At 28.4% G+C, this 25,908-nt stretch overlaps 2 protein-coding genes across 6 annotated transcripts in view; one reads left to right on the top strand and one right to left on the bottom strand.

The window, feature by feature from the left end:
- Positions 1 to 25,908, bottom strand: part of tacc (transforming acidic coiled-coil protein) — a 136,707-nt gene that overhangs the window by 58,288 nt on the left and 52,511 nt on the right. For 3 of the 4 annotated variants that reach the window (XM_075366453.1, XM_075366456.1, XM_075366455.1), the window contains exons 2-3: positions 16,216 to 16,301; positions 13,355 to 13,443 (exon numbers count right to left, since the gene is read on the bottom strand). In XM_075366453.1, coding sequence (XP_075222568.1) covers positions 13,355 to 13,443; positions 16,216 to 16,301 — 175 coding nt within the window. Of the gene's footprint in view, positions 1 to 13,354; positions 13,444 to 16,215; positions 16,302 to 20,547; positions 20,869 to 25,908 lie in introns of those variants that run through there. The other variant, XM_075366452.1, reaches the window with a different exon arrangement.
- Positions 20,791 to 25,908, top strand: part of NANS (N-acetylneuraminic acid synthase) — an 80,630-nt gene continuing 75,512 nt past the window's right edge. For both annotated transcript variants that reach the window (XM_075366464.1, XM_075366465.1), the window contains exon 1: positions 20,791 to 20,970. The gene's annotated coding sequence lies outside the window, so the exon portion shown is untranslated. The remainder of the gene's footprint in view (positions 20,971 to 25,908) is intronic.

Consider the following 25,908-nt stretch of genomic DNA (forward strand, 5'->3'; position numbering starts at 1 on the left):
TTTATTACACTGAGTCATTCCAGGATTAACAGATTGAATCTCACAGACAACAGGGTATCTGGAGTACGTCACTAATTGCCAAGGACTTAATAGCATACAGCTCCATGACAAAAACATTATAGGAATCTGTGATGAAAAGTCCTGGATAAAAAAAAATTGTAAATGCCACCCTTCCTCAATGGTATTCATACAATACTTTAAATGTTAATCTAGTTTTTCTCCCTGAGCCTTCATAAGAGAAATCATTGTCATCTCACCTCTGAAGTTTAAATCTAATTGCAGTAGACTGAAAATATAACTTTTGATAAAATCAGATTTTTTTTATAGCTTACAATTCAAACTTAGAACAAAGAACTAACAATACCAGATACAAGGATTACCCTGTTACCTACCCACCTCCCACTAGCCATACAATCTGTTAGTTTGTTAAATCTTTAGTCAGTCAAATGAAATTCTATCGTATCTTTTCTGAGACAAGCCTTTTCATCCAAGAGCCTGAAAATATTAATAGTACTGCACAACCTCATATAACAGTATACTTGTCTTCTACAAAATTACAATATTTATTTAAACTTAATTCAATCCTAGTTTTTATCATTTAACCAAAAGTTATGCGACACTAACAATAAATCCTTAATTACCAATTAATTTTAGATAATTTTATTTATAGATGTTGAACACAACTACCTACAAGGCAATAAATTTTTGGACATATTTCTCTCATTAAAATAATGAAAAAAGTTCATATAAAAATGGTCTGAAAACACAAGTTAGTGAGTTACAGCTACTGAAAGATTTCACTCTGATTTCTGCTCCTCTACTGAAATGAAGCCCAACTGAAATTTTGGGAAAGTACATTAAGGGACGAATTTAGCAGATCCTTATGATTTTTGACCTGAAAATTAAAATTTTTTTTTTTTAAATTGATGAAAATAAGTCAATAAAAAATAAATAATAATGTAATCAAATAGTGTATTCTTCTTTAATGCAGTAACTTGTACCAATATGGAAAATACTAAATAACAATTTTAGACTAAAACAAACAGCCTTCTATTATTGGATAAAATTGTAAAAAGAAACTAAATATCTTAAACCAAATAAAACAACATAAGTTATTCTTACATCATATCAACTATTTAAAATGTCAACCTCTAAAATGCATTTTGGCAAGGCGAGTTATAGATAAGATAGCATTTTCTAGAAATCTTGTTTATTTCTTCAATGGCCCATTTGTAAGTTTATTTGCGTTTTCTGATTTTTGTATATACATACTTTCATACATCCCCACAAAAAGAAATCCAAGGTATTCGTATCAGGTGATCTAGCTGGCCATAGTTGAGATCCCCCTCATCTAATCTAACAGTTAGGAAATGTTTCATTCAGATAATGAATAACAGGACCATCAAAATGGGCTGGTGCGTCATTGTGGTGGAGATACATATAAGTTCTTGTACTAAGTGGAACATCCTCTAACAGAATTGTCAGCTCATTTTGAAAAACATTCTGAGTCTACTGTTGAAAATGTGAGGTCTGATAAGGACATTGCCTATTACCCCACACCAGGAATTTAATGAAAACAATGCTGAAAATTAGTTTAATGGTTTACGAGGATTATCATGTTTCCAAAAATGTGTATTGTATATTGTTTATCCCATCTTGCGTAAATGTTGCTTCATCTGTAAATAATGTCAGCGATGGAAGTGTTGTTTTGTAATAACCCTGACAGTAATTCAGCCGTAGATTGTAATTACCTTCATCAAGAGATAAAATTGGTTGAGGATGATATGAATAGAGAACTTCATTTTTGTAATGTCTGCCATATACTGTTGCGTGGAATCCCCAAAAATGCAGAAAATCTACTAGTACCAGTAGTTGGACTTCGCTCTAAAATCTGTTTATTCACATTTGTTTCCCATTAAGATGTTACATAATTCTGTTACCCTTACGTGCGGCAAGTATCAGCAAATACTTGACAGTTAGGAATATTTTAATTGTGAAATCAACAATATTCTTCAATGACTCATGTAGCACTGATGTTACAAAAACAACAGAAGAAACGAGTGTCTAGATATTCCTGATTTGTAACTTATATGTCATTTCTCTCTTACTACAGAACTTATTGCTTACAAATTATTATTAATATCTTTTAAAATCAGTGCAAATGAACTACTTAAACACACATAAATCACAAATGCACACTTAATAAATTTAAAAAAAAATTTATGCTGAAAATTAACTTTTCAATAACAAACACGGTAAACTGAAGAAAGATTCTGAATCAAACACCAACTAAGTTTGAAAATTTTGTTTTGTACAGCTTTGCTAAAAATATTGACTAATATTGTACAGCACATGTAGTGGGGAATTAATGCACTAATAATTAATAAATATAATAATACTGCAGACAGACAAATACACACTAGCGTAATTTTTCTGTTATCGTTTCACATGAAAGTCAACTAAATTGCTGTTGTGGGAAGTTGTTGGTAGATAATTTACATCAATTTTCTCAGAATTAAATTCTCTATCAATTTAACCAATAAGTTTTATTTGTTGATTGACAATTTAACATTAATTTACGTCAATGCTAAAAAACTGTGTTTTTTAACTCAATTTTTTGTTTATTATAATCTACTCATAGAAAATAATGGAAATACAATAGTTCTGGGACCCATTTTTAAAAAAAATTCAAATCAGAACCATAAGAAACACTGAATTTTCCCTTAATTTACCTTCTCAAAATTTCTGTAGGGCTGATGAGCCTCTCAAAATTTTGGTGGAAGAGCAGAATCTTTCACTAGCTGTAACTTGCTAACAGTGTTTTTTTAAACCCATGTTTATATGAACTTTTTTCATTATTTTAATGAGAGAAAGATGTCTGTGAAATTTAGCGAAATCCTTCTGGGACACCTGGAAGAGATGTGTGTATGTGTTTGTGTGTGCGCACATCAGTTTAAGTTAGGATTACCTAAATCTACAATGTAAAAAGTGGTGCAAAAGAGGCTTAGATTACGTTCATGTAATAGACAACATTTATGACTGAATAAATGCAATGAAATCAAACCCAATGACTTTAGAAATTAAAATATTGGAATTTGTAGATTTAATGCTTAACACAACATTAATGAAAATGAGGAATAGTCGAAAAGTGTCATGTTTTCAGATGAGATTGACATTCCACATTAGTGGGTAAGTAAATCGACACAAATTCAGGATTTGGGGATCAGAGCATCCGTATGAAATTATCAAACATCAGCATGACTCGCCCAAAGTCAATGTTTGGTGGGGACTGATAAATAATCATATTGTGGGCCCGTTCATTTTTGTAAAAAGCTCATTTAATAGGGATATTTTCTGTGAAATGCTTGAACTGGACGTCTTTCCACGAATTAACGATATTGGAGAAAAACGATTAATTTTTAATAGCTAGATGGCATTCCACCACATTACAGCAACTGAGTCCGCGCTACATTAAACATTCGGTTTCAAAACAAGTGGACTGGACAAGAAGGGCCAATTGCCGGGTCACCAAGAAGTTTAGACATGGCCCCACTAAATTTCTTTTCGAAGAAAATAAGTGACATCAACCACCTACGAAAGAGGATTGTTGTGGCAGTAGCATCCATTACAACCAACATGCTTGGAAGTAACTGAGAAGAGCTGGATTACCACCTGGATGTGTGGAGGACACAAATGGTGCAATACAGAAGTGTATTAAATACAAAAAAAAACTCAAATATAATACTTTAACTACAATGCTAAACATACTTTAAATATAATGCTTAGTAATATTTTAAATATAATGCTGTTTAAATAATACTTGAAAATGAGTTCTTTTATAAACATCCTTATTTCATGTATTTGTGTGAAAGTTTTATGCACAGATCTTTCTAAAATAGGCTGCAAAACTCTACAATGGTTTTCTTAAAGTAAAAAGTTCCTATAAACATGGGATGTTTTCTTGCTAGCTGCCAATTTGTTTTTTCACTTAGTTTTTATCTCCAGAATGGTTTAAAAAATTACATAGAAATTTGGCATGGAACTTACTGAGATAAAGACCTACTGTTAAAAATATAAACATCCTCATCTAATAATGTTTTCAAAATGGCAGCCATTTAAAGTTTTTAAATCCAAATAATGCGAAAATGATGAATTTTATTAAAAAATTATAACTGTCAAAAAGGTTTTCTTTTTAATTTTAAGCAAACTAGCGTACTTAACCTTTTTTTATGTGCTTCATAAAATAGCAAAGTTACAGACATTACCAGTATATTATTATTTGCATAACAGAATGTTCAAAAACTAACGCACAACAAAACTTCATTCATGATTTTTATAATCAGGTTTTTTATTTGTAAAAAACCTGATGTGGACACCACATGACTTCCTTGTACGCCTATTAAATTACATATACACATTTTTTTTTAAATGTGTAAAAAAATTTTAACAATTGTAAAAAATTGTTTACAGTCAGAGGTTAATAATTATTAATCAGTATATTTAAATTAAAAAAAGGAGTTAAAGTCTGATTCAAACCAATGTGCCTTCCCCTTGTAAGATCCAAATATTTCATTAATTAAAATTTTATTTGACTATAACTCAAGAACCAATGAAAATAAGTACCACATGATATATCACTGAAAAGTTCTCAATAAGAGCTTATTACTACAAGAAAAAGTAAAAACTTTAAAGTCAAAATCCCAAAAATTTGGATTTTGGTTTTTTGGAGAATTTTGGTCCAATCAATTGCAATCAAAAGGGAAGGTACACAACTAGATGTTACAACAATCCTAAATATAAAATTTCAACATCCTGCAGCTAATTGTTTTTGAGTTATGCGAGATACATACTGTATGTACAGAGGTTATGCCAAAACTAGTCAAAATGGATTCCAGGATGGTCAAAATGGATGATATTTCAATTGAAATCTGAAAACCGAAATTTTTCACGATCACAATACTTCTTTTATTTCATACAAGGAAGTAAAAACAAGAGGTCCATTATATTATATTTATATGTTCATTATATTATTAAGTTTTTCATCACAAATAACAACAAGTGCATTAAATTAAAATCAATGTTTTATTAATCAGCTGAGATTTAAAAAAAAATTATTTATAACTGTTTATTGATTACATTTGCATTGTTATGCACTCAATTTGTTGGTTTTAATATTATTTAAAATGGTTTGATATTTTTATCGTGAGCAGGCAGATATGATTTTTACATAAGGACAAGCCAATGGTAGTGGCCAAGAACCAACACAGTTATATTTCCTTGCATTTCCTAACCAACAACAACCTTATACATCATACTTTTGCTACACTTTTTCAAAAGCTTTTTGAAGATTGGAACTCTGCACATTAAAACAGAAGGCTGAGGAAGAACAAGAGCAAACAAGAATGGTTTCTCTAGAGGAAAACATTATTAAAAATGTTTTCCTATGTTAAAAAATAGGCGATATGCTACAAAATAGGAAATTCAACGGTATGGAGAGTGCTACATTTTAAAAAATATTATTAGATAAGGTTGTTTATTTTTCTAACAATAGGTCTTTATTCGTATGTATTGTGTGAGACTACATTAAACCTACATATATTTGTTGAATGTAAAAGTTATTCACAATTGATAAAAAGAATTAAACATGATTACTATTTTACAATGCAATACTGTAATGGAAATCCACCTGGAAATTGTTGTTAGAACTATTCAAACTGCTTACATCTAGACTAGGAAACTTAAAAAAAATTAATATGGTAAAATCTAAAATACTATTCAAATAAAGCTTTGCTTTGAGTGTTTTGTTTAAGTGACTTTCGGGTTTTGTTTAACTAATTACAAAATTAACTTCTGAAAAGACTGATGGAAACACATTAATTGGTCAATCATGACTTCCTCCAAATGTTACATCCTTTTTATAACCAATACACCAAGGGATTATAGTTTCCCTGAAAAGTCTTAAAATAATTAATAAAAGAAGTTTCTTTGTCTGAAAAAGAAGATGTTGGCAGTACGATCCAAGACTATCAACAACATTAACCTGTAAAACAGCCATTATATGGTGGCATATATAAACTTTTTGTGTTTTTAAATAAAATAATAACAAAAAAATTATTTTTTTATTGAATGTTTGTAAGTTTTAATTATTTATCCCAGTAATTACACAGTTCAAGACAGACTGAAAACCTTATTATAAAACTGTAAAATAAAAAATAGGTTGAGTAACTATTCCAAACCAACTGATTCATTTCTTTTTTTTGTAATTTATTTTTTTAAAAAATTATCAAAGTTATGTAAATCAATATGATTTAGAATTTAATTTCTATAAATGTATAAGCCAATATTAAAAAAGGTGCAGTTAAATTTCAATGTTATCTGTTACATTACTACTGTTTTACACAAAAAAAAGTTAAAAACATAAGTGTTTAAGACTGACAAATACATTTTTACCTACTTATAACAACGATTAAAAATACAGATTCAATTTCAGTTATCAATTAGATTAAAAATACATTCATACATGGAAATTTTTGTATCTTATTTAAGGGATTGTACCAAAATATTAGCAAGTAATGAGTTAAAAAAGTAAGGAAGTAACAAATCATAATCCCCTTTTTATAATCAATAATAAGAATGGTGAGAACAATCAGGACCTGTAGGTACAACATGTGAGGAAGGTGTATGACATTCAAACAAATTCATTTTAAAATTACTGTTGTAAAACACCTTTTAAAAATAAAAGTGTAATAAAAGTTGTAAATGTATTTGTTTTCTTTCTGTAGTAAAATATTAAAGAGTATTATCAATATTTATTATTAATTTTTTACCAAAATGTAAATATAATTCACCTCACAAGAATTATTTTTTCTTTCAGTATATGTTTTAAACTAAAATGTATATAGTGTTTTGAGACATTTTAGTTATTTGTTTAAAATGTATTAAGTAATACGAGGAGATCTCTAAAGTAAAGGCCACTGGGAAATTTCTCTCCTTAAGGATGGCGAACCTGCGTCGTTCATGGCCACGCTAGTAATGTACACACTGCATTGTTGTCTGTAGGTTGTCGCGTTGTAGTAGCTTTTAGTATGTGCGAGTTATTACGTTACAAAATGAATAGGAAAAGCGATGTTGCCGCCGACTGTGAAATACGTGGAGCCATAGGTTTTATAAATCATCAAAACGTTAAGCCAAATTCATAGGCAGTTAGTTGCTGTGTACAGTGATAATGTAATAAATAAAAGAAACATCCGAAAATGGTGTGAAAGATTTATAAATAACAGAATTAATGTGAATAATTAAGAACGTTCGGGGAGGTCCTCTTCAATCACAGATGATTAAATTGAAACGCGTCGATGATGAAATCAAAAAAGATCGTCGCTCAACGATTTCCGAGCTGGCCCTTCTTTCCTGATGTTTCAAGAGCTGTTACTGGTGGCATTATTCATGACCATTTAGGCTTCATAAAGGTTTGTGCACGATGGGTGCCCCACGTCTTAACGAAACGTCACAAGAAAATCCATGATGAGATCTGCTTTGGAATTTTTGATGCCCAACACAGAAAGAGATAAGTTCTTAATTCAATTGTTACCGGCGATGAAATATGGATTTCGTATTACAAGCCATATTAGAAACGCAGTCAAGTGAATGGCGTCATCCTCGATCACCAACCAGACCAACAAAGGTCAAGCCATAGCCATTTGGAGGCAAACTGATGGGCAGTCTTTTGGGGTTGGTTTGGCCATACTGCTGATTGATTTCATGCCACGTGAAAATACTATCAATGCAATAGTCTGTTAAAGTTACGGCACGCCATTCAAGATCGGCGACGTGGGCGGCTCACCGACGGCGTCGTCCTGCCGCACGATAATGCACGTTCACATGCAGCGGGTCCGACACGAGGATACGAAAAAACGACAAGGGCAAATTAAAGCTGGTGTATCGCTACGATAAATGTCTTAATTCATGTGACGATTACACAGACAATCGTCAAAAAAAGGATCTAGTATAAGGTAGGAGAAATAAAAAAATATTTATACATTTTTTTACAATGAAATTGTCTTTACAGAGATAGCCTCTTGAATATTATTTATATAACATTAAATAAATAAAAAATTCTTAAGACAGAAAATTATTTTATTTATTTATTTTTTTTAATTTTAATCAATGCAAAAGTTTTCATGTAATTAACAGAATAAAAAATACTTATTTTTATCAATATATTTATCTCAAGTTTATTTTTAATCCTCCTGAAGTTCAAGATGTAGGAATTTATCTGTATTTTGTATTCACAAAAATAATGGGAATAAAAAAGATTCAATTTTATACTCTGATTTCCTCTTTGTGAAAACAGAAATATAATGAAAAAAATAAAAAAAATAAAAATGGATTATTTTGTAAAAAAAAAATTACATAAACCTAATTTACTTATCAAAAATAGTTTAAATACTAAAATAACTTCTGTTTTATTCTCACATACAAAACAATAATTTGTTTAAAATTACTTTAAATTTTCTAACTAAGAGTGTAAACAAAGTACTTTAAAATAAAAAAAATAAATAAAAAAAAATACTTTAAAATATATTATTAAAAAAAAGAAGAAATTTAAATACCTTCATCACAAATCACAACATCTCTAGATGCATAATTAAATGCATAAGTTTTTAATTTAGAAATGGCCAAAACACATATGCCACAAAATGTTATTAACACAATACTTCTAGTTTTATCAACATTATCACCAAAATTTTCAATAATTTTCCACATAATACGATAATCAGAATTTATGAATAAATAAATGTAAATATACATAAATAAAATAAACACAACCATACAATAATACAAAAACTAAGCTATAGAAAACAAATAATACACCTCAGAAAGAATAAAAATAAGAATTTAAAGAAAACATTAACAAATGTTACATTGAAACATTCAAAAAAAACATATGATTTTAAAATACTTTCTGCTGTGAAATCAAAAGATTCTGACAACAAAATCAAGTAGGCACTTCAACAGATTATACTTTTATTATTATTTGATAAAAAATATATGAAAACTTAAGATAATAGTAAGAAAATGATAATATTTTTCCATAATAAAAATAATAATAAAAGGAAAATAGCACACAAAAAAGTATTTAGTTAAAATTTACACTGAAAAATAAATAAAAGTTTATAATTTTAAAATATTATTAATAATTAATTTTATTCTAAACAAAAATATGTAACTTGTCAAAATAATAATTTCCTAAAATGTACAATCTTTTAAAAAACAAAAACAGACTTATAAAACTAATAAAAAGTCAAACAATTTAAAAATTTAAGTCAAACTGAGGGTTAGTAAATTGCTGGATGTAGTCAATTTGGCACCGGTTAAAAAATGTCAAAATTGAAAGATATGAATGATATCAATTTTTAATTTTTACTCTATTCTTTGAAGTAAATTGTTTCTTTTAAGTATTCTGTAATCTCTTTTGTTTTTATTTTTTTAATCTGACAGGTCCATAAAAAACTGCATATGAAAAAATAAAATCGAATGGAAATGTAAAAAAATAATTGTTTAAACTTTTATTTTTTTAATAACCATAAAAAATACATTTCTGATGTAAATTACTAATCTTATTTTAAATTATATAATTTATCTACATTATTTTACACAATATAACATTCTTTTTTTGTTAAATGAACAAAGTTATAACATAAAAAGCAATCTGTCCTTTCAAATATTTCATAAAATATAAATCAATTAAAAATAGAGTAATACGTTCCAAGCAAGTACATAAATAAAATTTTAAAATTGGAAAAACTTAATTACTGGAAAAAATAGCAGTAACATTCACATTCATTATAATATTAACAGACTTATGTGACCAATTAAACATTCACATTTATTGACTACTCTTAAGACAAAAACAAAAAATATACATAAATAATGCAATACAAATTAAAAGTTGCAATCAGAGGAATCCAGCAGTAAAATTCATCAAAATAGAATTTTATGAAAAAAATTACTAATTTAAAAAAAAATAACCTTACATTAATATTTATTATAGCAAAGAAAACAAAAACAAGTCTTAAAATTCAAATCAATGGTTTCCATAAGAATTTTAATAACACACTTGCAGAACAAAAAATGAATAACTTCACACAAAAACAATCCATGACGCTAAATCTAACAATAGAGCAAACAAAATATATATATATATATATGTATTTAGGTAACTCAAAAAGTAAAGTGAAATTTTTATTTCCCTCCCAACCACATATGTATGGCAGCAATGATTGTTCTGCTATAACTCATAACCTCTATCAGCTGTTCATTGAAAGTATTGTTTTATTGTTAGCTATTTGTGATTGTGCTTAAAAGTCTATTTAAAATGAGTGCTCCATTGTCTAATTGCACCAAGGAAAAAATACAAGCAGTGATAAGTTTCCTCAGTTCAGAAGGAGTGAAACCATCAGAGATTATTCATCAAATGCAGCAACAATATGGAGAGTTGAGTGGAAGCAAGATCTACGAATGGATTGATCAATTTAATAATGGTAGGACTTCTCTCTGTGATGAACAGCAGCAAGGGAAGCCTTCCACTTCAAAAAGTAATGACAATATCGAAGTGGTTAAACATATAATTCTCAGTAATTGACGAATTACAATTCATGACATTACAAGTGAGTTGAATATATGCCATGGCTTAGCATTTTCAATCATCCATGATTCTTTAAACTTTCAAAAAGTCTGTGTGCTGGGTTCCACATCAATTGACCAGCATCCACAAAGAGAATCGTTTGAAAATTTCCCAGAAGCTTTTAAAACGTTATGAATACAAAGGAGACTCATTTCTTAAGCGAATTATAATCGTTGATGAGACATGGATCAGTCGATCACTTTGAACCTGAGAGTAAGTGACAAAGTTTAGTGTGCAAACAATCCATCTCCCACAGCAAAAAAGTTCAAAACTCAGATGTCTGTAGGAAAGGTGATGATGACATTCTGGGATATGGAAGTTTCACTTTTGGTTTACTTCACACCTATAGGTCATCAGTAAACATTGACAACTACTGTGAGCTACTGCAGTTACTAAAGGAAAAAATCAAATCCAAAAGATGTGGTAAAGTTTCTAAAGTTATGATTTTGCATCAGGATAACGCTCGACCTCATATGGCCAAAAAAAACAGACTTTACCTCTCGGTTTTGTGCTGCTGGACCACCCTCCAAACAATCTGGCTCCAAGTGATTTTCATCTTTTTTGCCCATTAAAAGAAGAGTTGCAAGGGAATAATTATCGATCTGATGAAGATGCCATAAAAGCAGTGAAAAATTTTCTGCACACTAGACTGAAAACTTTCTTCCAGGAAGGAATTTCAAAAGCTCATTAAAAGATGGACTAAGTGCATAAAAATAGGAGGCAATTATTTTGAAAAATAATGTATGTATCATTTATGCAGTACAAAAAATATATTGATTTTTTGAATTTCACTTTTTTTTACTTGTCTTGATGTGTATTTTATATATATTATATCACTTATTCAAATAATTTGTGCAAGAGAGCACAACTGATCATTAATTACAAAGAGTACCCTTAGCATTAATCATAAAAATTCATCACTGGCAGTACTGGAATAAAATACTAAACTTGCACAAAAAAGAAAAGAAACCTGTATAGAATTAAATGTGAATTCAGTTTGTCAGACAGAGTATACAGCTCTTTCAACTAATAACTAGTTTCCGATTTTAATAATACCTTACAAATGCCTGGTGTAGAAAACTTAAATGAAAACAAATTAATATTTTTGGGAAATTTTAAGAAGGAGCATTATAAAAATTCATTCATTTACAATAGTCAATGAATTTTGTAAAAATTTTAAATATCTTTTTTCTTCTTCAGAGTCTGATAATTCAAATTTTGATTCAATACAAAATAAACCTCTTCCGATAGACCTGCATAATAAGTTCATTATATTACAGGCACAAATATTAATTTTTTCCTAACTATGTTTCAAGATTTAGATTGAAAATAATAAAAACAAAAATCAAACTCAAATCCATGCAGTAAAAGGTCACATGGTTTTGTAATTACTGTTAAGTTGTACTGCCAAAATAAATGCTGAACAATATTTCAATTGTGCTCAGTACAAAAAAATAATTTAATAATTTATAACTAGATCATGCATAAAATGCACAAGCCTTAATTTTAAATTAAATTTAACATCTGTCTGTATCAAAATGAAAGTACTAACTTAGTTATCAATCATCTATATTAATTCTAGTATAGAACATCATTTTTACTACCGCTCAAACACTGTGTACTAAACACAATGCACAAGTTTAAACAAAAATATACAAAAAAAAGTAAATTTAATACTTTAAAAAAAGACCCTACTCATTAACTAATTATAAAATGTAACATCTACAATTGTAAGGTTTTAATTATTTACAAGAAAATATATTTTGTTTTTGAAATCTGCAGACTTCAACCAATTTACACCTTCAAAAATCCTTTCTACAAACCATCTGAACAAAAATGCCTAAGATATTTTAGGTTCACAGGTATAAATTTTAATCAAATTTGATAAGATAAACACAATTAAAATTCTTTTTTTCTAACAAAGCTGGCAATTGATATATCTATGATTAGCTGTATCCTGAACAGTACAGTTTAAATCTTTGCTCTAAACTTTGTAATGTATTTTTAAATAAAAAAGAGTGTTTTAATAGTTAGACATAAAATACATGCTTTAATAGCTTGCATTAAACAAATTTAAAACATATATTATTTACAAAATTGAATGTCCTAATATTTAAATATAGAAATAAAAATTATTTAAAAATAACCAACTGGGATAAAAAAAATAATAAACTAGACAAGCAAGCACTATGATTATCTCTGGAAAATTACACACGCGCACACACACACACACTTAGTAAATAATGTTTTCCCAACATCAAACTCCCATAACATTTTTAAAATAACAATAATTAACTTTATGCATAAAAAAGTAATATAAAATAAAACTTATTTGTTTCATGTACATATAGTAATTATTTTACCAGTAAGGGTAAGTTTAGTATTTTACGTGAATCTTCAGAATGGTACTATCTAACACCAGACTTCTTGCACGTTAAAAAACATATTTTGAAAATAAAAATAATTTTACAAATGACAGTTTTAATGCTATATGAAAATGAAATAATATAAATGTAAATTACATTTACATTTCAAAATGTATAACAATTAAAAAAACAAGTTTTTTTAATGGAAATACTGTTTTCAAATCATATTAAACATTCAAATTCACAAACTCCTATTATTAAAGTAATGCTATAATTACATACCAAAATACTATAATTTACATACCAAAATCTTCCTTGTAAGATAATTCAACTGCAGAACTGAAGGTGCTACTTGATTCAGTTAAAGTCTGTTGACTTGTAGACTTCCCCAAGCTGTAAAATAATTATATTCCACGTATATTTGACATACAACATTTCTTTAGTTTACAGGTGTATAATAAGAGTAACTCAAATATTAACACAAAATTGCAACAAATTGTTGAAATAATACATTTTCTAAGAGCTACATAATTTTATATTCCTGATCAGGGATCAATTATTAAAATTATCAGAATTAAATTTTTTATTATTATTATTATTATTATTGTTGTTCAGACAGATTCACAAATTCATTGCTGTAGATGATGCCTTAACTGCAAAAGAATATGAAATTTAAAGTGAACACATACACACAATGCTTGAAGGCTTTTTCCATATAATCTAAAAAAACGTTTTACACTTTTCTTGCAGCTTGTTATACTGGAACCACAATTGTGTAAGCAAAAATATGAGCTACTGATTTTCACTGTACATTTCATCTTTTCAAGTTGTCTAGTGGTGTCTACCGTAAAAATAGAAAACATGGAAAACCTGTGCCAGGAAAATGGGATGACTGACAAAAATTTATTTTATCAAAATGAAATACCAACCTTAAAAACTTGCTGGCTGTGATAAACTGTGACAAGAGTTTACTAAAAATTGGATGCAATAGTTTATACAAATTACTATTGACGATGGGTTTTAAATTTATTAAAAGAAATAAAAAGTGTCATTGTTGATTGAGAAGAGATCATAATTTGGCAGCATAATTATTTAAATGAAATGGCAAATAATAGAAAAATAGGTATAAATACATTTTATTTGGATGAAACTTGGGTAAATGAAGGCCATATCACTTGAAGAATTCGGTGTGGTGCGACAGTTACATCGGTAAAAACAGCATTTCTGTCAGGATTATGCAGGGACCTGCAACCTCCAAAAATAAAGGAACGTGATTAATTGTGGTACATATTGGCAATGAAAATGGATTTTTAGAGGGAGGGATTACTCATTTTTGAATCCAAAAAATTGGAGACTACCATGATGACATGAACAGAGATATTTTTAGGAACTGGTTTGAAAAAAATGTTATTACCCAAAAATAGTATTGTTGTAATGGACAATGCTCTACACCATAGAGTAAAACTGGAAAATATTCCAAACAGTTTATGAAGGAAACAAGAAATTTGCTTTATGTCTGCAATAAAAATATATCCACTTTGGAGAAAACAATTTAAAAGTAGAACTCCTTGAAAAACACAATTGTGACAAAGTTAATCAATTTTTCATTAATGATTTGGCATAAACGAAAGGTCATATGGTGTTAAGGCTTTCCTCTTATCACTGAAACCTTAATCCAACTGAGTTAGTGTGGAGCCAAGTAAAAGGCTATGTTGCCCAAAATAATAATACATATAAAATGAAAAACATAAAAATTCTGCTTGAAAAATGCATGAACAAGGTATCAACTGATAACTGGAAACAGTGTGTGAAGCAAAGAAAAAAGAAAGAAAAGAAAATGTGGGACTTAGATAATTATCTTGATGTGTTTCTTGATAACTAATAATTAATGTTAGAGATGATTGGTGGTCAACGCCAACTTCTGGAAGTGATGAAGAATTGAATATAATGGAGCAAATCTAGTGTTTGTTGGACACTGACAGAGAACAAGGTAAGAAATTCTCTTAACATTTCGAAGTGGAAAGGTTTTGTTCAAGTTATATATTTTAGCTATTAAATTATTTTTAATAATATGGTGGTTATTGTTTAGGATACACATATTATTGTTTTCATAGATTTTATTATATTAAGAATTTTGTAAGGAATTAAAAGTTATAAGTTTAGTATAAAATTAAGTATAAATTAAATAAATAAATTATAATAGTAATTAGAATTATAATTAATTAAATAAATAAAGTGTAAAGTGAGTATAAAATTTTGTGAGGAATTACAAATATTTGTAAGTTTAGTATGAAATATTTTTTAGGCATACTGTTCCACAGTGCTCTGCAGTGTGTTTATGCGATATCTCCTTTTTAGAATGAACTACGTGAAAAAGTGAGGGTATCAGAATTAACTTATTTCCAATTTTCTTGTTACAATATATAAAAAATATTTTTATTTATTTCATGTGGTTTTATTTTTACTTTAATCTGCTTTTTGATTATATACTTGTTTCTTATTTAGCAATTCGTTTTCTTCGTAAAATTTTAGATAAAAATGAGTTTATCATTTTTCAAAAGGAAACAAAATAAGATAATAAGTTGGTCTTCTTGCACAGTTCTGTGCAAGAGTTTTTTTAAATTACATTCATGATCACTAACTTCATAACAAGTAAAATGTAGAAATTAAAAAATATAAAAAAGACTGTCATAAAATGTGAAAAAAAATGTATTTTGTTACTCTCCAACTTAATTACAATTATCAATTAGAAAAATTTTAACTCGAAATAAATTGAAAAACCAACTTTATAAAAGAACTATCTATAATTCACTACAATCCAAGTAGTTTATGGGTAATACAATACAAATTTCAAGGGTTAATTTTTCTCTAATCTCAATTGTATCAATCTCATATTAAGACACAAGATAATAAGAATTAAGTCAACATAACTTTTCAGCAACACTTAACAAGATACAAAAAAACATATGGTTTGTATTTCAACTATTTTTGTCACAATTTTTTACAAATAAAAAACCTCACATTACTCCTATTAATATTTATTATCTAGCAGCAATACTCAGAATACAGATGTAGTTATTTTATAATTTTTTTCCAACAGAAGTATTGGAAAGATTTAAGTAAAAAGAAAAAATATATTGTTAGCAAGTTAATAATTTCACTCACTTCTTTTCAGTAACACGTGTAGCTAATTTGTCCTTACTACTTTCATGAGAAATCTGATCGCCAGATAACTGACCACTCTTTGCACTCTGAAACATACAAAAAAAAAAAAGCATACTACAAGTTTTTATAAAATAGAGACTAACTTATAAGATATAAAATATAGCTTGTTTAATAAACATGTTCAACAAAGCAATTAAACTAGTCAAAGATATAATCAGAGGGTTGACATAAAAAAATAAACAAAACACGAGATATATTTGCAATTCTTCATTTTAACAGAATAGAATCTAATTTCTAGATTTAAGTATTACATAATGCTGAGGTTAAAAGGAAGGGAAGGTTATTCGTTGTACTCGAATGAACAGTTGCATAAGTGGAAATGATTGTTAATGAATGATTTTGTAAATAATCAGTGAAAATATTTTACAAAGTGTAATAATAATTAGTAAGCTATAACCTTTATATCTTAACATTCCCAAAAATTATAATACTAAATTAATTGTTAATTAGTTAAAGAGGGCATTAATATTTTTCAAAACATGAAGTGGATTTTTTTTTTTGTACAAATTAAGTCCAATCTATAATTTCCACTGATTACAACATAAAATGTTTATAAAAGTTCAGGTAGTTTAATATAATTATGGTACAAAAACAAATGATATTGATCACAGCAAACAAACATTTTGTACAAAACATAAATGAGTTTGTAGTTGCAACAGTCAAATCCCAAAAAGTAGCTAACTATATTAACATTAAAAGGCTTTTAACTTAATTTTCTTTAGCAAAACCTACCAAATTTTCTGAAGAATGGTATATAGTATCTGCAAGTGAAATTTAAGTTGTAATAATGTACAATAAGAGCCAAAACGTAGTGTTAAATGAGTTGGTTCCCGTATGTAACTACTAAAATGAAGCTGCATTAGGTAAATGTTTCTGATAGTAAAATGCTGGTTGTTCTTTCCGGATTCAAAATGAAGCTTCATTAACAAGTGATAATCAGATAATTTAATGTGTAGAAAATTATTTATCTATAGCCTCATTAAAAACGACTGAAAACATATTTAAAAATAAATAAATACTCTTTTAAATATAAAATAACATTCTATGTGAAATATTTTTAAAAAAGATTTTCAGTAATTATGAAGATTTTTAATTAACAATTAAGAAAACAAACCAAATAGACATTTTAACATTTATGCAGATATTTACACACACATTTTTAGCTGGTTAAAGCAAAAGTTATTGTATTTGGCAAAATGCTTTGTTAAAAAAAACTTATGATATAAATAAAACAATGAGTCACTCACAATGTGTTTATATCTCATCTCTGTGTGCATAAATGTACAACAAACTGATAATTAAGTACTTATCAACAGAATAGTAGTTTACAATCAATGTCTACATTTCATTGAAAAAAACAAAAACAAACAGTGTAAATGATTAATATAATTTTGTAATATTACTCTAACTCTGAATAATGCACAGCTGAGCAATCACAGAAAATGACAACTATAAAAACAGAATAATCTTTTCTTTCAATTTAATTCTAACTAAACAACATAATTAAAATATATTATAAAAGTTTACAGGTCAAGCGTTAATAAAAGATATGGTGAAAGTATAATATTGAGCTAACAATTGCAATTAGACACAGGTAGATATTTATATATATATAGCAATCATGGTTTATTATAAATAATATATAGTCCAAATCGAGGTTTTACATAAAGTTTTCTTTTGGAGGTCATATATACGCTTTACTGCAAAACAATATACAAATAAAAATTTAAAAAGAGGGATCCTATAGTAAACCAATCAACAATTACTACCCACAAAAACAATTCTTTATCATTCAAAGGCTAAAGCTAAAAATATTTTTAAGTATGTTAAAGAAATTACCTTACCATCTACTACTGAAAAACCACATTCATTCACATCTTTTTCAAAACTAAAAATTTACATTTTTTTAAAGAAACCCTCATATGTTCCCCATAAGTTTTTTTCCCAATAATGATCATTTTAATATCAATATTGGAACTACAATTTGAACATGTAATAATATTGCATTCTCAGCAAATTAGTGCTGGAATCAACAGTATAATGAAGAAAATACCTACAGACAGGAGATGCATTAGCATAGAACTGAACAAACTCATTTTATAAAAACTGAATAAACCTAAAAAAAGCAATCCCATAAGAAAATTAAATTTTTTTCCAAGTACAGACATCAGAATTTATCTACTCCAAAAATCCTTAAAACTGGTAAATACGACTTAACTTTATTTAGATATACAAACAACCTGATCAAAATTTTGCTTTAAGAGTACTAGAGGTTGACTGCAATTATCAGTAGACAATCTAACTGCATTAACAGTAAAAGGTTTAACTAAACTTTCCTTTGTGAAATCAAGCAAATGTGCTGGAAACTGTGTGCAAATGACTCTCATAAATCAAAACTGCCACATTCTTACACCAGTATAACAATGAAAACACTACAAAAAAAAGTCCAAATATATGTGCAAACTGATTTTTACTGGCAGAAAATGAAACTGTATTATTAGTAGGTTCAACTAAAATATTTCAATTTTTCATACAGTATCATTTATTTTTGTTTATTAAAATTATATATATATATATATATATATATATATACACAACAAACCATTAGGAACAATTAATAGGAAAATTTTTATTTATTAATAGGTTATTAATAGGTCATGAGCAAACTATGCTCATGACTTTATTTTCAAGTAGGGACAAAGAATAATCTGAAAAACTGAGTAATAATTTTTTTTATTTTACAATCACTTTACAATTTAAAACAAAATCAGATTTAAAATCAGTTCATTTTTTAAATTGTATCAACTGCAACTAGCAATAGTAACTTCTATATTGCCAACAGAATACAGACACCAATCAATATTCTGGATGCATATTCTACATTCTGAGCACATCCAGGGTTCTCGGTATTATGTTAACTAAAGTAATGTACTGAAAATTTGTGTTTACATTATATTTAAATTTTATCTGTAATGCTGTAGAAATATAAGATTATAGAAATCTCATAACCCAAAATCTGGTATTCAAAAACCAAAAAATACAATGTTGTAATATAGCATCTTAAAACAGGAAAAGAATTAAATCTAATGGACTTTATTACAAAGTAACTGGATAACATACACCTATAATAACCAGAGAATTAAAATAGTCATTCCATACAAAAAAAACTCATTTAAAAATATAAAGCCAAGCAATCATAAGAATTATTATCATTAACTCATATACATAGATATTAACTCAGATAACATAAAAAATTTTAAATTTATATTTCTACAAAAATATCAGCACAAAAAAAATTAATTCGCAATAAGGAACAAAAAGAAAAAAATAATGGTTACTATATTATAATGACACTGATGTTGGTTTTTTTTACCAAATCAGCACAAAAAAAATTAATTCGCAATAAGGAACAAAAAGAAAAAAATAATGGTTACTATATTAAAATGACACTGATATTGGTTTTTTTACCAATCGTTTTTTTACATTGCAATTTAAGTTTTATAAAACTAACACCACAAATAAAAAAAAATAATTTATATTACTAGTTTATTGCTGACAAATACATATTTAAGTAGCAAATATTTCATTTTAATTACAATAAATTAACAGCTCACTATAATCAAACACGGAAAATATATTTTTATAGTTTTCTTGATACTTCATGCTACTAAAATGGGAGCGCACCTCCTCCTTTCATACAGAAAGGAGGATTCAAATTCCAATCAGGATAGAGACTTTTCATATACTTTAAAATTAATTTATGGAATAAAATATTAATTGAGATCTGGCCTGTAGTTAAGACAAAATCATGCTCCTCAGAATATTAATCTATGAAAATAAATATTAAGAAATTATTGTTGTATTGCATACATCTCTAATTTAGATTTAATATATTTTGGTACCATTTAAACAATTGTTTAAATACAAGTTGATCTGTTTATTTATTATACAGTTGAATAAAAGATTTCTAATCTTTATGGTTAACATTTTTTAAATGTATTTTTTTTATAAAAAATAAACCATAAAAAATTACTAACAAAATAAAAATGGCTCTAAAATATTTTGGTGTCGTTTGAAAAATAAAAAAAGACAATTAAAATAATTTCTTATACTTTTTGCTTTCAATCGCACGTTTTAAAATGAATGCGGTCGCAGTTTTAAGTAAAAAGGTTATGCCCTGTAAAATAGAGGTTATTGACTACTACGCATTTTATCAGCTGAATCAATTATAAATAACAAGTAGTACAAAGAACTATAATCAAAACAAATTACCTGATTGCGCGTAATATTACGTCTTTCTCCTCCAGGATTTAAATGAAGTAATTTCGAGATAAAATCCATTATTGAAGTAAGGTATCAAAACTGATGGTTGATAAAAACTGAACAGCAGCAAGAAGCATCAGATAAGAGAAACTAACCCACTAAAATTTGACAGAACGACGATGTGCAGTTGAGTGGACCTTCTTAACTATAAATATAATGTCAGGCGGGCGAGTTGATTCCGGGCCAAAATGACCTGCCAAACAACTTATGAAGGACCCCCTTCCTTAATAACATACATTAAAAAATCTATACGGTTAAATAGTATTCAGTTATATTTTATAATCGGGCGTGTGCGGTGCGAAATGTGCGTGAACATGTGGGATGAAAGAGAAAAAATTATATGAAAAAGAGAAATAGAAAAAAAATGCGGAGGTAAGTGGTTGATCCAGATTTGGCAAAACAACTTTGTTACTGAAAGGCAACAATTGCCGACGTAAAAATTTATATATTAAAAAACATACATAATTGCTTTAACAATTAAATAAAAATAAACCAGGCGGCGTTATTAGACCTGATGTAAGCATTCAAAGAACGTAACATTTGTTTTAACCACAAAATGCTCTCGTACATACGCAAACACACTGAAATATAGTTTAATAAGATTAACACACACAGTACGACGCGGCCGACTCAACTGTGCAAGTTTTAGCTAGAAATTAGAGTAATTTATTTAATAACGTAGTAAAAGTAGAACAGAATCTTCACGCAAAATCAGACTTCATAATCGAAAAATAAAGTGCGTAGTTCGTAGGTTATGCTATCTTACAGCACAAATGTTATTTTAGTTCCGATAACAATAATTAGCATTTTAATCCCAATACGTCGACCCTGACCATCATTAAGATGAATAGCAGAAACAAAAATTAAAAATATTTTTTTAAATTTTATAATATAGTTATTACAATGGCTTAACTCTTCCTATAAAAAATAATAAAATGATATAATTCTATTAATCTGTTAATACTTTTTCATTATTTTTTGGAAAATTATTTTTAAATTCAAAATTATTCTCTTATGTTTATTCATGTTATACGTGGCTGCCATCAAATAACCTAAAATTGATATCTGATAACTACAAGAAAATTTCTAATCCACACCTCTTAAAACGGGGTATTTGCATCTTGATCAAACTTGAAAATGTTTATACGCGACATAATATCCATAATGTATCCCCGCGCACAAGCGTCGAGCTTGTGGTGAATTAATAAAAAAAATTCAGTTTAGGAGACATGCAATACTAAATTAAGTTTTAAAGCTCCGTTATTACTATAATTTTGTTTTTTTTTTGTTTTCAGTAATTTGACTGGTTTGATGCAGCTCTCTAAGATTCCCTATCTAGTGTTAGTCGTTTCATTTCGATATACCCCCTCTTACATCCTACATCCCTAAAAATTTGTTTTACATATTCCAAACGTTGCCTGCCTATACAATTTTTTCCTTCTACCTGTCCCTCCAATATTAAAGCGACTATTCCAGGATGCCTTAATATGTGGCCTATTAGTCTGTCTCTTCTTTTAGCTATATTTTTCCAAATGCTTCTTTCTTCATCTATTTGCCGCAACACTCTTTATTTGTTACTTTATCAACCCATCTGATTTTTAACATTCTCCTAAGCACCACATTTCAAAAGCTTCTAATCTTTTCTTCTCAGGTACTCCGATCGTCCAAGTTTCACTTCCGCATAAAGCAACTCTCTAAACATGTACTTAAAAAAATCTTTTACTGACTTTTAAATTAATTTTTGATGTAAACAAATTATATTTCTGACTGAAGGCTCGTTTCGCCTGTGCTATTCGGCATTTTATATCGCACCTGCTTCTTTCATCTTTAGTAATTCTACTTCCCAAATAACAAAATTCTTCTACCTCCATAATCTTTTCTCCTCCTATTTTCACATTCAGTAGTCCATCTTCGTTATTTCTACTACATTTCATTACTTTTGTTTTCTTCTTGTTTATTTTCATGCGGTAGTTCTTGCGTAGGACTTCATCCATGCCATTCATTGTTTCTTCTAAATCCTTTTTAATCTCAGCTAGAATTACTATATCACCAGCAAATCGTAGCATCTTTATCTTTTCACCTTGTACTGTTACTCCGAATCTAAATTGTTCTTTAACATCTTTAACTGCTAGTTCTATGTAAAGATTAAAAAGCAACGGGGATAGGGAACATCCTTGTCGGACTCCCTTTCTTATTACGGCTTCTTTCTTATGTTCTTCAATTATTACTGTTGCTATTTGGTTGCTGTAAATGTTATTAATTGTTCTTCTATCTCTGTATTTGAACCCTACTTTTTTTAAATGCTGAACATTTTATTCCAGTCTGCGTTATCGAATGCCTTTTCTAGGTCTATAAATGCCAAGTATGTAGGTTTGTTTTTCTTTAATCTTCCTTCTAATATTAATCCGAGGCCTAAAATTGCTTCCCTTGTCCCTACTTTTCCTGAAACCAAATTGGTCTTCTCCTAACACTTCTTCCACTCTCCTCTCAATTCTTCTGTACAAAATTCTACTTAAGATTTTTGATGCGTGAGTAGTTAAGCTAATTGTTCTGTATTCTTCACATTTATCTGCTCCTGCTTTCTTTGGTATTATGACTAAAAGACATTTTTTTGAAGTCTGACGGAACTTCCCCTTTTTCATAAATATTACACACCAGTGTACATAATCTATCAATCGCTTCCTCACCTGCACTGCGCAGTAATTCTACAGGTATTCCGTCTATTCCAGGAGCCTTTCTGCCATTCAAATCTTTTAATGCTCTCTTAAATTCAGATCTCAGTATTGTTTCTCCCATTTCATCCTCTTCAACTTCCTCTTCTTCCTCTATAATCATTATTATTATTATTATTATTATTATTATTAGAAACGATGCTGAATATAAATTTTCTGTTCGAGTTCATAAACTCATTTACATAAGGTTAACCAGTGTAAAAGAAATGTGTAAGTCTGTTTATTTCGTCGCACAATTTTAATCCAAAACCATATAACGTACTTGTGTAAACGGAACAATTTTACGCGAATCGAAAAAGGATCCCTAGAAATAGTGCTAGCTGCTAATGCCGATTAAAAATAAAATAAACTAAAATAAATACATTCACTCATGACAAAACTCAAAAACAAAAAAAAATTAGCAAAAACAGAAAGAAGAAAACAGTTACTCATTTTGTTTCTTTAGGTGCATCAAAACAGAATTATTATGGGCGACCTGACAAACAAATCTTCCTATAAAATATCACAGCCCTTGAGAAAAGGGAAGTGACTCCTCCAATCTGTTGGTAGTATAATGAATACTAACATTACTCTCAGAGAGAGAGCAATTCCTATTACATCTCAGGTGCGTAACAAGTATAATTTTTATAGGAAAGGTGGTACAATTAGTATAAAGCAGCAAAACAGAAAATTTATTATTATTATTATTAACAATGTGTATGATAAATATTAATTTAATTCACTATCATTAACATCGATTATTACCTAAAATGTAATTTTCCTTTCTGGTGAAAAGGTAAAAAAGACATAATTTAAAAATTAAATAAGCTTGCGGATACGAATCATTTTTATGCGCAGATGCCTCCACAGTAACAACCATAAAAAAATCTGATGTGGACACCATATGACTTCCTTGCACGCCTATTAGATTACATATACCCATTTTTTGCTGCAGTTCATTTAAACTTATTTATTATTTGAAAGTGAGATATACGAGCCTCCAATTCTATAATAAAATGGACAGTTACACAATTGCATTGTGATGGACACCACAATGCATCACATTTTTTTGTGGGGTCCGTATCAGCGTTTTATATTAGTTTATTTATTAATTTTGCTTCACATCTGGTGTAAGTGAGAACGTGTCGGATCCGTAACCATGAACACATCGGTTCGAATCAGACCACATATTAATTTTTTTTAAATGTAAATATATTGATTATTACCCTCTGTAATCATTTCTGAATTAAAATGAAAAGTACATAAAATTTTATTCCACTAATAACTTCTGATTTTTCTCATATTTTTTTTTATTGTAATTTTTTTTACAGAGGGTAATAATCAATAATAAATCTGTTTAGGCAGCACTGCTGTCTGGCACCAAGCGATGTTAAATATTAGTTTTTCCTTCCTTTCAACATAATTTGTTTGTATTTTATTAAACATTCGTTTTTTATTCAGTAATTGTTAGTGCGTAACACGCAACCATACGACACGGCCTAGTCGCCAAGCTTGTTGAATTCAATCTTATTAAATCGTAATATGTGTTTTAAATTATGCGGGCAGTATGTAGAGCCACAGCTCCTGACTATTCACTCGGCTCCGTATGATTCACACAGCTCCTGACGACTCAATCGGCTCCGTATGATTCACACAGCTCCTGACGATAAACTTGGCTTCGTATGATTCACACAACTCCTGGCGATTCACTCGGCTCCACCTACATTATATAAGCCTGTACACTAGAATCTGCCAGTCTCGTCTCAGCTAATCGTAGTCTCGATCTATCATTTGAATATCATATTTTACACAACATACAGTAGACATGTACATACATTAAATTACATATATTTTTGAACAATCTAACACAAATTAAATTAAATCATGAACATGTTAATATACAACTACATCAGTAATTCGAATCGGTATTTGTATTATTTACAGTCCACTTCACATAAACGAAACAAAATCAATATATTTAAATTTAAAAAAAAAAGTTAAAAGAAAATATATGTATGTTATATGAAGTCGGATTCGAAGCGTTGTGCCTTCCCCTTGTAAGATACTAATAATTCATTAATTAAAATTTTATATATATATATATATATATATATATATATGTCCCTATTATAATTATCAGGAATTATGACCGAAATTCTTATACTAACCTAGGGATTTCAAATACAACTTTTCTAAAAACATAAAATTTTACTTATAAATTTTCAAAAATATAATACATTAAATTTTCTCATTTTCACAGATGTACAAACTTCGTGATCCTGCCCATAACCCTAACAACATTCTACTGCCGTTCACGTAAACATCATCACCATGTTAAGAGTAATGGTTGCTACGTCAGGGACTCTACTTTTGCACAAATTAACATTACGGATCTACTCGGGTTACAATTTTACTCTTCGGCAGCCTTCTTCTTTCAATTCACCAGTTATAAAAGCGAAACTGTAACGCTGCATGAAAATGATTTCTATAATTTGCAATGTATACTTTTTTTTTGAAAGAAAAAACGAAATTCTTCCTAAGATCGTCTAACTATGAATAAGAAATTTTAATTCTCACAGTCTACTCATTTTCACTAAAG

The sequence above is a fragment of the Lycorma delicatula genome, chromosome 5 (assembly GCF_047948215.1).
Source record: "Lycorma delicatula isolate Av1 chromosome 5, ASM4794821v1, whole genome shotgun sequence".
NCBI lineage: Eukaryota > Metazoa > Arthropoda > Insecta > Hemiptera > Fulgoridae > Lycorma > Lycorma delicatula.